At 44.9% G+C, this 16,060-nt stretch overlaps 1 protein-coding gene across 5 annotated transcripts in view; it reads left to right on the top strand.

Annotated features, from left to right (window-relative positions):
• WDR59 (WD repeat domain 59) overlaps positions 1-16,060 on the top strand; it is a 137,245-nt gene that overhangs the window by 95,555 nt on the left and 25,630 nt on the right. For all 5 annotated transcript variants that reach the window (XM_074406368.1, XM_010350625.3, XM_010350624.3 and 2 more), the window contains 7 exons: positions 599-732; positions 1,889-1,970; positions 7,367-7,479; positions 9,171-9,321; positions 9,737-9,809; positions 11,388-11,514; positions 12,591-12,733. In XM_074406368.1, the coding sequence (XP_074262469.1) occupies positions 599-732; positions 1,889-1,970; positions 7,367-7,479; positions 9,171-9,321; positions 9,737-9,809; positions 11,388-11,514; positions 12,591-12,733 (823 nt within the window). The remainder of the gene's footprint in view (positions 1-598; positions 733-1,888; positions 1,971-7,366; positions 7,480-9,170; positions 9,322-9,736; positions 9,810-11,387; positions 11,515-12,590; positions 12,734-16,060) is intronic.

Genomic DNA, 16,060 nt, shown 5'->3' with positions numbered 1-16,060 from the left:
ATTACCCAAGCCCCTGCAATCAGGTATTTTTGACATGGAGAATGATCACTTTTAGAAATAATTCAAGTCTGCTAGAAAACCGGGGTAATTCTCCTCAAGCTGCAAAGTGCCTCTGTCTTCCTACTATAGATTAAGGTTTGCAGAGCCCACACTGCTATGCCTGAATTAAATTTTCAACAAGTGCTGTTGAAACTGCCTAAGGAAAAAAAATCTTGATTAGTTTCAGGCAGGAATTTTGAACCTAGGACCGAATTCAATCTAAAAATTGTTCTCCCACATTTTTGTGGCCTTTACTAACTTATTCACTTGCTGTTTTTACAATTCATTAATTAATGTATTAATCCTGGCTTCCTGATAGCTGTTTTTGAGCACCTGCAAAATGTATCTAGCCCTGCAGTGCGTGCTTATTTTCCTGTTAGGATTTTTGAACCAAGAGCTCATCCTTTTATTTCCTACAGATGCTGATTCCTATAATTGTGGGCATGATGTAATTTTTTTAAAAGTGCAAATTACCAATGACCCCAATACGATGAGCTCTCTGCAATTGTTTTCTGCTTGTCAAAGTCCCCATTAGTTACATCTTGTCATCTACCCCTAGAAATCAAGGCGATGGAAAAGTAAGCGTGAGGGATCGGACTCTGGCAATCGACAGATCAAGGCTGCTGGGAAAGTCATCATCCAGGATGTTGCCTGCCTCCTGCCTGTTCACAAATCACTGGGAGAACTGTACATGTAGGTACAAAATTTCAAGTATGCTGTTCCTATCACTTAGCCAGGATTAGCCAACTTTTGTTTGTTTGTTTGTTTTTGAGTGTGGGAATCCTTTCTTCAAAAGCAGTTTTAGGAGAAGCCTGATGTATTAGCTTTCTGTTGCTTTGTACAAATTCCCACAAACTTAGCAGCTTCCAACAACATTCATTTATTATCTGTCAGTTTTTGTGGGTCTCTAGTCTGGGCACAGCTTATCTGTGTCCTTGCCCAGGGTCTCAGCAAGCTGAAATCACGGTGTTGGCCAGGCAGTGATTTCATCCAATGCACAGGATCCTCTTCCAAGCTTGTTCAGGTTGTTAGCAGAATTCAGACCCTTGTAGCTGTAGAACTCGTCTGTAAATTTCATCTTGAGACCACTAGGAATGGCTCAAGATGAAATTATTAATGCTTCACGTTCCCTCTAAGGCCGAATTTGCCTGATGAGGTCAGCCCCACCCAGGACAGTTTCTCTGTAGGTGACTTCAAAGTCAATTGCTTAATAACATAATCACAGAAGTGATATCCCATCAAAATTCACTGGTGTCACCCACATTCAAAGGGGGTGGAGTATTGTATAAGGCATGCTACTTTACAACACGGAGCTCCTGTGTTTTAGCAGAGCTGTTACACAAAGCAGAGCTACTTTTGTTTGGAATGAAGTGAGAGGTGAGTAATCAGCATGCAGAGGCCGCCTGCCGTTCCCCTGCCTCTTCCTAAAGTTGAACTTAAAACAGAAAGTGTTTCCTCTGTCGTGTATACATAGTACACCACTCTTTCTGTTAGGGACCATAGTCAATGCTGCATGTCTTTCAGTTCATTTTTATTCAACCCTCAAGGCTTGGAACTCCACAGAAAAGCTGGTTGGTAAATTTGTATTTGAGTATGGCCTCCTCCTGACTTTAAAGAGGTGAGCAATTTCACCTTCCCTGGGCTGGAACGCCGGGAAGCTGCTTTAGCATTAGCTCTAGTTAAGCTTTTCCTCCAAGTCAGATAGGAAGGGGTTTCAAGGCCAACACAGAATAAAACATTTTGAGTGGCAACCAAAGAGGTTGTTTCTCATCCATTGGTTAAACTGGGAGTCGTTGTTTAGGAAGTTACACTAGAAAGAAACCTTTCAATTCTTTTATAAAAATTTCAGATTGAATGTGAATGATATTCAGGAAACATGTCAGAAGAACGCTGCTTCTGCCTTGCTTGTTGGAAGAAAGGATCTGGTCCAGGTACTGTACGTCCCTTTTGGTGGAGATTCGGAATTTTCCTCAGGAGCAGATTGTTTTTACTTGGTCGTTGGCGTTAAATGACATTTTCAAAGTGTGTCTTGTTTTGGAATTCCTTTTCCATTTGCTTTGCCACTCTGTAGGGTTAGAGTGGCTTTCCAAATGCTGGAAGTTTTTCTTTGTTGTACTTAGTTGGGAAGGTCCTAAAGCATCCATTAATATTTTTAAAAAATTATACATCTCTTTTCTATTCCAGTGTCATGGTGAGTGCTATGTAGCTAACCTTGGTGTCTATTTCTTTGCCATTCAAACCCTCAATTCTTTTTTTTTCTTTTGAAAATGCTCTAGTTTACACAATATTTACCAAAGTGTTCCTTTAGATAGAGATGTTCAGTTTTAAAATAGTATCTAACATTTCAAATATTTAAATTTTCCTTATCTTTGCAGCAACATATCAGTGTATTATAACAAACTATCCCTGTATTTTTTTAAACGGCTTAACTGAGATGTAGCCCACCTATCATGCAATTTACCCATTTAAAGTATACCATTCAGTGGTTTCATTTTGTTTTGTTTTTTTGTGGCAGAGTCTCATTCTGTTGTGTAGGCTGGAGTTCAGTGGCATGATCTCGGCTCACTGCAACCTCCGCCTCCTAGGTTCAAGCCATTCTCCTTGCCTCAGCCTCCCCAGTAGCTGGGATTATAGGTGCATGCCACCATGGCTGGCTAACTTTTGTATTTTTTAGTAGAGATGTGGTTTCACCGTGTTGGCCAGGGTGGTCTTGAACTCCTGACCTCAAGTGATCTGCCCACCTTGGCCTCCCAAAGTGCTGGGATAACAGGTGTGAGCCACAGCACCTCGCCACCATTCAGTGATTTTTAGTGGATTCAGAATTGCGCAACCACCACCACAAACACACTTTTAGAACATTTTTCTGCTCCCCAAAATAAACCCTGAAACCCTTAATTGTCACTTCATACTCTCTTCTTCCTCCCAACCCTAGGCAACCATGAACCTACTTTCTGTCTCTATTGCACAGTTTTTTTTTATGTTGTTGTTTGTTTGTCTGTAGCCCAGGCTGGAGTGCAGTGGCACAATCTCAGCTTACTGCAACCTCCACCTTTTGGGCTCAAGCCATCCTGGTACCTCAGCCTGCCATGTACCTGGAACTACTGGCAAGTGCCACCATGCCTGGCTAATTTTTGCATTTTTTGTAGATATAAGGTTTCACCATATGGCCAGGCAGGTCTTGAATGCCTGACCTCAAGTGATCGGCCCACCTCGGCCTCAAAGTGCTGGGATTATGGGCGTGAGCCACTGCGCCTGGCTTTATTTCACTCTTATGCTTTGGTATGAGGATTAGGGTGAGCAGTGGAAACTGTTAATACTAGCTGTTTTTCTGTGGGCTGTTTGTCCCCGATAACACTCCAAAGGAATCAAAGACAAGGTCTTTCCTTGATGTTTTATCTGATTTAAAAATCACTAAGATTTCCATTGTCTTCCCTTTTTTTTTTTTTTTTTTTTTTTTTTGAGACAGAGTGTTGCTCTTGTTACCCAGGCTGGAGTGCAATGGCGCGATCTCGGCTCACCGCAACCTCCGCCTCCTGGGTTCAAGCAATTCTCCTGCCTCAGCCTCCTGAGTGGCTGGGATTACAGGCACGCGCCACCATGCCCAGCTAATTTTTTCTATTTTTAGTAGAGACGGGGTTTCACCACGTTGACCAGGATGGTCTCGATCTCTCGACCTCGTGATCCACCCGCCTCGGCCTCCCAAAGTGCTGGGATTACAGGCTTGAGCCACTGCACCCGGCTCCATTGTCTTCTCTTAAACACTCTCAGGTCTCTGCCTGAAACCCTTGTAGGAGAAATTCGGTGATGGATTTAATCTGGTTCTCTAAGGACCCAGCTACCTAGGTCCTGTGAACGCTGAGAAGGCAACAGGAGGTGGCAGAAATAGTGCAGCATTGGTAGCAGAGGCCTGGGCTCGACTCGGTTTCCTAGCAAAATGACCTGGGCAAGTTACTCCAGTGTCTCTCACTCTCTGCGTATGTTTGTCAGTGGAGAACCTTAAGAACTGAGAACTTTATAAGGTTGATGAGAAGACTGGTAAATGCAATACTAAGGCAGGACCGTAGCTTGTATTCTGAAAAAATATTCTCGGCCAGGTGTGATGGCTCAAGCCTATAGTCCCAGCACTTTGGGTGGCTGAGGTAGAAAAATCACTTGACCTCAGGAGTTTGAGACCAGCCTGGGCAACATGGCGAGAACCCATCTCTACGCAAAATTTTTAAAGATTAGCCAGGCATGATGGTGCACGCCTGTAGTCCCACTGCTTGGGAGGCTGTGGTGGAAGGATTGCTTGAGGCCAGGAGGTCCAGGCTAAAGTGAGGCCCTGTCTGAGAAAAAAAAATTCTCTAGGAAAATTTACTTCCTAAGGTGTTTTTTTTTTGAGACAGAGTCTCACTGTGTCTGTCCAGGCTAGAGTTCCGTGGCGCTGTCTCAGCTCACTGCAACTTCCACCTCTTGGGTTCATGCGATTCTCATGCCTCCGCCTCCTGAGTAGACGGGATTATAGGCACATGCCACCACACCTGGCTAATTTTTATATTTTTAGTAGACTGGGTTTCATTATGTTGGCCAAGCTGGTCTTGAACTCCTGACCTCAAGTGATCTGCCTGTTTAGCCTCCCAAAATGCTGTAATTACAAGCATAAGCCATCATGCCCAGCTCTAAGGTTTTCTTAATGTTAAGTTTTGAGTACTTTCTGGCAGAATAGATTGGGAAGGGCAGACCTGCCCTTGTGAAGTGGGGAAGACTCTTGTGTTCAAACAGACCCAGCTGAAATCAATCTGGACCCTGGCACTTTTTTGTCGTGTCTTGGCAGGCAAGCCGCCAAATCCTTCTGCACTTCAAGTTCCTCTGCTATAAAATGGAAACGATACTTCTGAAGTCATTATGAGAACTAAATAAGATAATGCATGAAAAGTTGCATAAATATGTCTGGTGGATAAGATACCCATCTACATGGTGCAGTTATTGCTGCTGTTCTTGTAATTATCATTTGTGACATGGTGCAATTGAATGGGACAGAGAAATGACATCGGTGAACATGCTTAAAGAATTTTTTTATTTTATTTTATTTTTTAAAAATATATAGAGATGTGGTCTTTCATTGTGTTGCCCAAGCTGGTCTCGAACTCCTGGCCTCAAGTGATCCTCCTGTCTTGGCCTCCCAAAGTGTTGGGATTATAGATGTGAGCCACCACACCCAGCCTTTTTGTTCTTTTTGCTCATGTTGAGGATATGCTTACTATTTTGCAAAGAGTTGCAGAAGTAAATGCAAGAGTCACTATTTCTGTTAAGGCATTCAGGAAATGTGGATTCTGAGTGAGGAAATAACATGCCTCAGTTGTCAGCCAGGGTAGTAAACATCTTATCTTATCCCAGAAAGTCATTAACTTCCTCTGGTACTGATTTACTGGGTCATTGATTACCAAAATGAATGTGTACTTCAAGTTTCTCCTTTTGACAATACTTTCTATGTATTTCTCAAGTATGTTGGTGCCACATGATTTAATTGATTTTCTTTTTTTTTCTTTTTTTTTTTGGAGACGGAGTCTCACTCTGTCATCCAGGCATGTGGCTCACTGCAATGTCTGCCTCCCGGGTTCAAGGTATTCTCTTGACTTAGCCTCCCGAGTAGCTGGGACGACAGGCACGCACCACCACGCCTGGCTAATTTTTGTATTTTTAGTAGAGACGGGATTTCACCATGTGGCCAGGATGGTCTCGATCTCCTGACCTCATGATCCGCCCACCTTGGCCTCCCAAAGTGCCAGGATTACAGGTGTGAGCTACCATGCCCAGCCTTTAATTGATTTTCATGCCTAAGGCTTCTCTACCTGTTTCTCAGTATCTTTGTTTGCTTATTATTTCTCCTTAGATTGTAAATTCCTTGATTCAAAGTCCATATCTTCTTCGTTTTGAGCGTTTCAGAGTCTAGTAGAGTGTTTTCCAGTCAATGGGCATACAGTGATGTGCTGCTACTAAGAAAGGTTTTCCAGAAGTAGGATTTGATTTTTAAAGGTATCGAGGGGATGGGGGGCTGTTTATGACGATGATGTGTTTAGCGTGTGCCTTGGATTTAATAGACACTTAATGGCTATTGGTTTCTGCTCAGTGGCTCTCAGCCCCATGGGATTTCAAGTTGGGAGGTATTCCTCAGATTTGATGTCAACAAAAAGAAATTCAAATCCATTTTGCTTGGCCTATTATTATTATTCTTACTTGTTAGTTTCAGAGAGGATACTGAAACTTTTATAATGAAGGCAACAAAGTTTTTCATTATTTAGATGAAGAAGGACAGATCTTAAATGTGTTGTACACTGCCTTTTTTTTCTTCCCTGCCAGCCCAACTTACTGATGAAGCAGCTTTTTTTTTTTTTTTTTTTTTTTTTGAGATAGAGTCTGGCTCTATTGCCCAGGCTGGAGTGCAGTGGTATGATCTTGGCTCATTGCAACCTCAGCCTCCCAGGTTCAAGCAATTGTCCTGTCTCTCTGCCTCCGGAGTAGCTGGAATTACAGGTATGCACCACCATGCCTGGCTAATTTTTGTATTTTTAGTAGCAACGAGGTTTCGTCGTATTGGCCAGAGTGGTCTCGAACTCCTGACCTCAAGTGATCCACCCGCCTCAGCATCCCATAGTGCTAGGATTATAGGCGTGAGCCACCATACCTGGCCTGAAGCAGCATTTCAAAAAGTCATTCGATGCTGGATGTGGTGGCTCACACCTGTAATCCAAGCATTTTGTGGGACTGAGGTGGATATATCACTTGAGGCCAGGAGTTTGAGACCAGCCTGGCCAACATGGTGAAACCCCGTTGCTACTAAAAATATAAAAATTAGTCAGGTGCAGTAGCTCACGCATGTAATCCTACCTACTTAGGAGGCTGAGGCAGGAGGATCACTTGAACCCAGGAGGCAGAGACTGCAGTGAGCTGTGATTATGCCACAGCACTCCAGCCTGGGTGACAGAGTGAGACTCTTGTCTCAAAAAAGTAAAATAAAAAGGCATATGAGTTAGTGGCTAAGTAGATGACCTGTTGAAATTATTACACTGTCATTTCTCTGAAGTTTGCTTAATAAAACCTTTTTAAGGCTAGTGTTTCTTCCAACCTTAGAGTGCACATAAGTCCCCTAAGGAGTTGGTTAAAATGTAAACACGGATTCAGTAGTTCTAAATGGGCCCTAAACTTCTGCATTTCAATAAGCTTCCAGCGTTTGCTGCCCTCAGAGTAGCAAGGCATCAGGTTTTATTTGGAGGACAGGTGGAGTTGCTTCATGTTTCTGTTCCTGTCCTTCCCAGTTTGAGTTTGTATTTCTCTTTGATCTTTCCAGGTTTGGTCGCTGGCTACAGTAGCTACAGATCTTTGCCTTGGTCCGAAATCTGACCCAGATTTGGAAACACCCTGGGCTCGACATCCATTCGGGCGGCAGCTGCTGGAGTCCCTGTAGGTTTTGAGAGCTAAAAGTGAGAAAAATGAGTGAAGTCCATTTTCAGTCTGTAAACACTTCAAATGTCATCACCTAAGAGAAGGGTGCAAAGGCCCGAGGAATGAGAGAAAGGAATGGGATCTTTCCTTTAAGTGCTGAAATGGTTTCTGTGCAGAACAAACTTCTTAGAGCACACAGAACTATACAATACTTGTCATCTATAACAAGGATTTGAGACCCCTAAGATGCATGTATCCTTTAGAGATTCATGCTTTAGTTCATAAATCACATCAGTCCGAACACAGGAGTTCGAGCTCATGAGATGGTAAGTTTCTTCTTGAGAGTTACAGGGTCTCACCCTTGATAATGGATTGGAGAACGGTGTGTTGGTGTTCATGTTTGCCAAAGACCATGCATGATGCTTTCACCCTTTTAGGCAATTCGAGAAAACATTGATTTTGTGTTTAGTTCATTGCACTGACACATGGAAAACTGGGATATACTGTACAAAATAATTTAACACCAAGTAAAACCACTTGAATCTCCATAACTTGGAGGCCCAGGGCCTGGGTAGAGAACCGCTCCTGCCTTCAGGTTGAGGTTTGTTTTATTTATGACTCAAGGCCACCCTGGGACACGTGTTCATGCTTCTGCTTCCTTATCGTTAACACAGGGATGATCAGGTTTGCTCACCCTACTTGGTGTAAAACTCAAATACGATAGTGAGTGTGAAAACACAAATACTAGACATTTAGTGATAGGAAGACCGTACTGTTACTCATTCTCAAAGGCAAAGCCCCTTTGATTCCTTTCTCACATTCTAGCATAGGAGTAGAAAAGAAACACTCCCTGTTGTTCTTACCTTTTTTTTTTTTTTTTTTTTTTTTTTTTTTTTGGAGACCGAGTTTTGCTCTTGTTGCCCAGACTGGATTTTAGTGGCACAATATTGGCTCACTGCAGCCTCTGCTTTCTGGGTTCAAGTGATTCTCCTGCCTCAGCCTCCCGAGTAGCTGGGATCACAGACATGTGCCGCCACGCCTGGGTAATTTTGTATTTTTGGTAGAGAGGTGGTTTCTCCATGTTGGTCAGGCAGGTCTTGAACTCTTGACCTCAGGTGATCCACCTGCCTCAGCCTCCCAAAGTGCTGGGATTACAGGCGTGAGCCACTGCACCCGGCCAGTTGTTCTTACTTCATAGGTCATCTTCATAACTGCACCTCAGAGTCTATTGCCTGCTAGCATACTGTGGTGGTCGAGTGTCCTCTGAACTCCTTCATACAGCTTTAAGTTATATAAATGATGTGTATGGGAATCTTCCAAAAGCAGTATGATTCTTCCTTGGAGCTGGGGAGACAGAGGGAGCATCTCTTGCCTTGCTCAGATGTCAGGTTAGTCTACTTAGTTCTTGGAGAAGCCGCGTTCATATTTAAGCCCATGCCTGAATGTCAGCCGGAGGTTTTCAGATGTGTCCTTTAGATCATTTGTCTTACGTTGGTGCCTTATATTCCAAAGCAAGTCTAGGCAAACTCAAAAGTAGGTCAAACTGCTGGATCTGTAGAAAGCCCCATTTCCTGATGGGGGTTTTTGAGGCAGATTCAAGAATCCTCCTGTCCCACCCCTGTGGCAGTAACCCACCATGACTGTGATCGTTTTTCCTTCCTCAGCTCCTCCTCTTCACCTTGTTTTCTTTCCTCTCACCTTTTCCTCAGGTTGGCTCATTATTGCCAGCTCCGAGATGTTCAGACGCTGGCGATGCTCTGTAGCGTGTTCGAAGCCCAGTCTCGGCCTCAGGGGATACCAAACCCCTTTGGGCCTTTTCCCAACCGTTCTTCTAATCTTGTGGTATCCCATAGTCGATATGTAAGTGTTGTTTTCTGGTTTTGTCTGATGTTTTCTTTTCTTTTCTTTTTTTGAGACGGAATTTCACTCTGTTGCCCAGGCTGGAGTGCAATGGTGCAACCTCAGCTCACTGCAGCCTCTGCCTCCTGGGTTCAAGCAATTCTTGTGTCACAGCCTCCTGTGTAGCTGGGATTACAGGCGCCCACCACCACTCCTAGTCTATTTTTGTATTTTTTGTAGAGATGGGGTTTCACCATGTTGGCCAGGCTGGTCTTGAACCCCTGACCTCAGGTGTTCCCCCCCGCCTTGGCCTCCCAAAGTGCTAGGATTATAGGCATGAGCCGCCACACCCAGCCTGATGTTTTCTTAATGTGAACTGTCATGGGGAACAGTGTTCTCATGCTAGTCCTGTTGGTTCTTCTCTTCCCATCTGCAGCCTAGCTTTACCTCTTCTGGTTCCTGCTCCAGTATGTCAGACCCAGGGTTCAACACGGGCAGCTGGAACATAGGTGTGTATGGAAACATCTTAGCCCATGCTGGATTTTTTTAGTTCTCTGATAGCTGTGTGTATGTAACCTTTAGTTGATGCTTATTCTTATTTTTTCTTGTTTCTCATTTCTCTTTACATTTACTGTGATAGGGATACTCTTGCTGGAGGCCTGGCTTTGCATGTGGAACAGGCCACTTGCTGCAGGTCTTTGTGCCTTGCCATGTTGCTTGTTATCTCGTAACCTTGAGAAACTGACAATGGGACTAACCACTGTTCACCCCAAAACCTGACCCTTAACCTTCTCCTTCTCCTGCCCTTTCCATGATCCTCTGCCACCTACCGCTTCCCATGACCGCTTTCAGTATAGACAAATGCAGCTGGGCCTGAGTCCAGCTGATCATAAAGCTGTTTGCCGAGTAGGTGTATTTGTGTTTCCTGGATTGAGGAAAAAAAGCCAAAAAAACATTTTTTAGAATGATCTTAATTTTCCTGATTTCAAAAGTAGCACATGCCCAGCGAAGAAAAGCAAACAAAAAGTTATAGAGAAGAAAATAGTAACTGTTGCTCTCCCACCTAGGAATATCATCCATTAATATTCTAGAACATTTTCATCCATTCTTTGTGTGCAGAAGTGTGGTTTTTCCATGTATGTGATTTTGTGTTCTATTTTTAATTGTATCACGAGCATATATTGTTCAAAAAGCCTTTGTAAATAATGACTACATAACATTCTACTGTATCTCTGTGCCACCATTTGCTTTATTTATTTTGTTTTTTATTTTTTGAGATGGAGGTTTGCTCTTGTTGCCCAGGCTGCAGTGCAATGGCATGATCTCAGCTCACTGCAACCTCTGCCTCTTGGGTTCAAGTGATTCTCCTGCCTCAGCCTCCCCAGTAGCTGGGATTACAGATGCCCACCATGACGCCCAACTAATTTTTGTTATTTTTAGTAGAGATGGGATTTTGACATGTTGGCCAGGCTGGTCTCGAACTCCTGAACTCAGGTGGTCCACCCGCCTTGGCCTCCCAAACTGTTGAGATTACAGGTGTGAGCCACTGCACCTGGCCTGCTTTATATATTTTTTATTTTTTGGTTTTTTGAGATGGAGTCTCGCTCTGTTGCCCACGCTGGAGTGCAGTGGTGTGATCTTGGCTCACTATACCCTCTGCCTCCCAGGTTCAAGCAATCCTCCTACCTCAGCCTCCTGAGTAGCTGGGATTACAGACGTGTGCCAGTATGCCTGGCTAATTTTTGTTTTTCTTTTTTTTTTAAAGTAGAGACGTAGTTTCACCTGACCTGAGGTGATCTGTCCACCTCAGCCTCCCAAAGTGCTGGATTCCAGATGTGAGCCACTGTGCCCAGCTCATCATTTGCCTTAGCATCTGTGTGTACTTAGTTATCACGTTCTCTTAGTAATAAATACCTGGGCAAAAAGGTAAGGGTAGAAAAGAGTTCTGTTATATTTCTCAGAATATTCAGCCTTGCTTACTTTTCTTCTGGGAAATCCACTGGCTACATGCCGTCTTATGAGACTCTTCAGATACTTTCCATGCCTTCTCTGATTGCCATCTTCCCTTCGCATTCAATTTTCTTCAGCGGGAAGAGAGGCAGAGCACTTGTCTTCCCCTTGGGGAGAATCCTCACCAGAAGAGCTCCGCTTTGGGAGTCTGACCTACAGTGATCCCCGTGAGCGAGAACGTGATCAGCATGATAAAAATAAAAGGTAACCACCTTCCCAGATGAGAGCTGCAATGCCAGGACTTCAGTTTCTTCAGAATCACAACTCTTGCTTTTTTTTTTGAGACAGAATCTTACTCTTGAGCCAGGTTGGAGTGCAGTGGCGCGATCTTGGCCCACTGCAACCTCCGCCTCCCAGGCTCAAGTGATTCTTCTGCCTAAGCCTCCTGAGTAGCTGGTATTATAGGCACGTACCACCATGACCAGCTAATTTTTTTGTATTTTTAGTAGATACTGGGTTTCACCATGTTGCCCAGGCTGGTCTCAAACTTCTGACCTCAAGTGATCCACCCAGCTGGGCCTCCCAAACTGCTGGGAGTGACAGGTATGAGCCACTGAGTGTGGCCGGGGCTCCTGCTTTAAGAAGGGTATATTAAGTGCCATTTAGTATCAAGGCTGTTTTTCTTTCTTTCTTTTTTTTTGAGAAAGAGTTTTGCTCTTTTTTTTTTTTTTTTGAGACGGAGTTTCGCTCTTGTTACCCAGGCTGGAGTGCAATGGCGCGATCTCGGCTCACTGCAACCTCCGCCTCCTGGGTTCAGGCAATTCTCCTGCCTCAGCCTCCTAAGTAGCTTGGATTACAGGCACGTGCCACCATGCCCAGCTAATTTTTTGCACTTTTAGTAGAGATGGGGTTTCACCATGTTGACCAGGATGGTCTCGATCTCTCGACCTCGTGATCCACCCGCCTCAGCCTCCCAAAGTGCTGGGATTACAGGCTTGAGCCACCGCGCCCAGCAAGAGTTTTGCTCTTATTGCCCAGGCTGGAGTGCAATGATGTGAGCTCAGCTCATCGCAACCTCCACCTCCTGGGTTCAAGCCATTCTCCTGCCTCAGCCTCCTGTGTAGCTAGGATTACAGGCGTGTGCTACCACACCCAGCTAATTTTGTATTTTTAATAGAGATGGGTTTCTCCATGGTGTTCAGGCTGGTCTTGAACTCCCGAACTCAGGTGATCTGCCTGCCTTGGCCTTCCAAAGTGCTGGGATTACAGGTATGAGCCACTGCACTTGGCCCTGTTTTTCCTTAAGGTAACTGACAGGAAATCTATTTAACTTTATCCAGGCTCCTGGACCCTGCCAATGCCCAGCAGTTTGATGACTTTAAAAAATGCTATGGGGAAATCTTGTACCGTTGGGGTCTAAGAGAGAAGCGAGCTGAAGTGCTGAAGTTTGTCTCCTGTCCTCCGGACCCTCACAAAGGGATTGGTGAGTGTGAATTTCTCTCTCTTCCTGTCACTGTCTGAAAGATCCTGTCATTTAATTTGTCCACAGCATCAGACTTGGAATGAAGTTTCAGCTTCTCATTTCTAAGCAGAAATTTCTGAGGCATTTTGAATCTATTCCAAGCTTTCATTTCATCACAGGATGAAATTCTCTACTACAGTAGAAGTAGTTTATAATACAGGACTCCAACATGGATCAGAGGGATGGCTTGTTCTTCATTTATTCCTTGATGTGTCCAGCTCCTCTTAGGCACAGTGCCCACACATTCCTTGCCCCCGCCATCCTGCCCCCCCGCAACAGAGCTTACAGCTGAGTTGGGGGGAGGAGGGAATGAAATAATTTCAAATTGTGAAATAAGCAAACAAAAATGATGTGGGGCAGGGAGAACAGGGAGGGAGAATCTTAGAAGAGAAATAGAGGTGTGTTGGGAAGGCCTCCAAGGAGCTGAGGTCTGAAGGTTTAAAGGAACCATGGAGCCATCGGTGCAGTGGTGAAAAGAGCGTTCTATGACGAGGGGGCAGGCCCTGGAGAAATGACTGTCATCATGAACAAGTGAGAAGGCAGCACGGTGTGGCCGGAGTACAGTGGGGCATCAGATTAGAGTGTAGAGTACTTAGGGTTGTGTCAGGCAGGGACTCGTAAGTTGTGGTAAAGAATTTGCATTCGGCTGGGCGTGGTGACTCATGCCTATAATCCCAGCACTTTGGGAGACCGAGGCAGGCAGATCACTTGAGGCCAGGGGTTTGAGACCAGCCTGGCCAACATGGTGAAATCCTGTCTCTACTAAAAATACAAAAATTAGCCAGGTACGATGGTGCATGCCTGTAATCCAAGCTTCTTGGGAGGCTGAGGCAGGAGAATTGCTTGGGAGGTGGAGGTTCCACTGAACCGAGATCGCACCATTGCATTCCAGCCTGGGTGACAAAATGAGACTCTGTCTCAAAAAAAAAAAAAAAAGAAAGAAAGAAAGAAAAAGTATTCCAATTGTATCCTAAGTCCAATGGTAAGCTTACAAGGGCATAAGAAATAAGCAACGTGCTTTGGGTTGCTTTTTAAGAGGGTCACTTTGGCCTTCCTACGAGGAAAGGATGGGAGGAGGGCAGGGCAGGAGCAGGAAGCCCATTCAGAGACGTTGCAGCTGTCAGAGGCAGACAGCCTGGTCTGAGGGTGGCGTCGCTGCAGTTGGGGAGAGATGATGGATGGGTTATAATGTATTTTAGAGCTAGACTCAGTATAACTTGCTTATAACTTGGATGTGGGTTCAGGAAGAGAAATGAAACTTGGACGATTCCTAGATTTCCAGCATGAGCAACGGGGTCAGTGGCAGTGCCAGCTTCCCAGATGGAAAAAAGACTGGAAGAACACTGTGGGCTGGGCTTATTTTGGGGTCATCAGTGATGTGTGTGAGATAGCGGACTAGAGAAGTCACCTAGGCAGTTGGATGTGATTTGGGTTCTCAGAGGGGAGACTGGGGCTAGAACCGAGAATTTGGGGATCCCCAGAATGTGGATGGCAGTCCAGCTGTGGGAAGGGGTGTGTTGACCTTGGAGCTGGGGCTGGGAAGGAAGAGCACAGGGAGAGGCCACCCGCCCTGGGTCTTGGGAGAAAGCAACGCTTAGGGCTTGAGTCCTAGAGGAAGAACCAGACAGAGAGAGTTAGAATGAGACCTCAGTGAGTGTTGAGGAAAAGCAAGACTCATGTGACAGAATCTGAGCCTAGAGAGGTGTTTTACAGGATGAAATAGAAGGCTGCCAAAGGTAGCCAACTAAACATACATTGATTTCCTCTTCTCCAGGACCCCACCAAAACGTCTGTACAGAGCTCTTCTGAAAAACCTAACTGTACAAGCAGTAATGCTGGCAATAAAATTTGGGATCTGGGGAGCAGAGAGCTTAGTGGCAGCTGATTTTGCAGGGCCGGATAAAGCTGAACCCTGAACTGTGGTCAGAAGCACAGAACACACTGCAGAACCCTCACATGGCTCAGGGACGCTGGACGCGGCTTGGCAGTGAGGTTAAAAGCAGGGGTGTTGTTTAATTGTCCTTGTAGGATCCCCAGATTCCTACTCCGAGTTTGCAGAGCAGCTTGTTGTTCTTCCTGTACCCTAGGAGTTTATTCTCTAGAGACGGTAAACACGTTTCCAGTTGGAAAGGGCCCACCAAGCACCTGACGTAGTGAATGAGAAAACATTTACAGAGAAGACCTAGAAGCTTCCAGAGCGAAAACACAGGTCACATTCAAAGGATGAGGAATATGATTGTACTGGAAATCAAATGACAAGGCGGCAGTGCCTTCAGCATTCTCAAGAAGATGGTTTCAAATTAGCCAAGTGTGGTGGCGGGCACCTGTAATCCCAGCTACTTGGGAGGCTGAGATGCAAGAATCACCTGAACCCAGAGGCAGAGGTTGTAGTGAGCCGAGATCGCGCCATTGCACTCCGGCCTGGGCGACAGAGAGAGACTGTGTCTCGAAAAAAAAAAAAAAAAAAAGATGGTTTTTAACTGAGAATTCTGTATTTGAAATTATGAATTAAGTGTGAAAGTAAACCTTCAGCCTATCTTAGAAAGAGGACCTGTTTCCATCCAGGAAATGAGGGAGTCGAATTGCTGGTGAAGGGAGCTGTCTATGACAGACTGAGAGAGACTAGTCCAGACTGCGGCTTCAGGAGCGTTGGCTCCAAGAGGCGAAAAATGAGAAAATATCCTGGTGGATTCAGTGTTCCATGTATTTGTAGAAAATTCAGATATTTGAGGGAGAGTTTGGCGATGAATTATTACTTTTTTGTTTCTTTTTTTTTTTTTTTGAGACAGAGTCTTGCTCTATCACCAGGCTGGAGTGCAGTGGTGTAATCTCAGCTCACTACAACCCCTGCCTCCTGGTTCAAGCAATTCCCTGTAGCTGGGACTACAGACGTGTGCCACCACACCCAGGTGATTTTTGTATTTTAGTAAAGACGGGGTTTCACCATGTTGGCCAGGATGGTCTCGATCTCCCGACCATGTGATCTGCCTGCCTCAGCCTCCCAAAGTGCTGGGATTACAGGCGTGAGCCACTGTGCCTAGCCTATTTTTTTATTTCTTAAATTTATTTTTCGTTTTTATTTTTTTGAGACAGGGTCTGGCTCTGTCACCCAGGTGGGAGTGGAGTGGCACGTTGTCGGCTCACTGTAAACTCCACCTCCCTGAGCTCAGGTGATACTCCTGCCTCAGCCTCCCAAGTAGTTGGGACCACAGGTGTGTGCCACTGTGCCCAGCTAGTTTTTGTACTTTTTGTAGAGACAGTTTTTGTATTTTTTGTATTTTGTTTTGC

Source organism: Saimiri boliviensis, chromosome 1 (genome assembly GCF_048565385.1).
Source record: "Saimiri boliviensis isolate mSaiBol1 chromosome 1, mSaiBol1.pri, whole genome shotgun sequence".
NCBI classification, from domain to species: domain Eukaryota; kingdom Metazoa; phylum Chordata; class Mammalia; order Primates; family Cebidae; genus Saimiri; species Saimiri boliviensis.
This window is presented reverse-complemented; position numbering and strand designations above follow the sequence as displayed.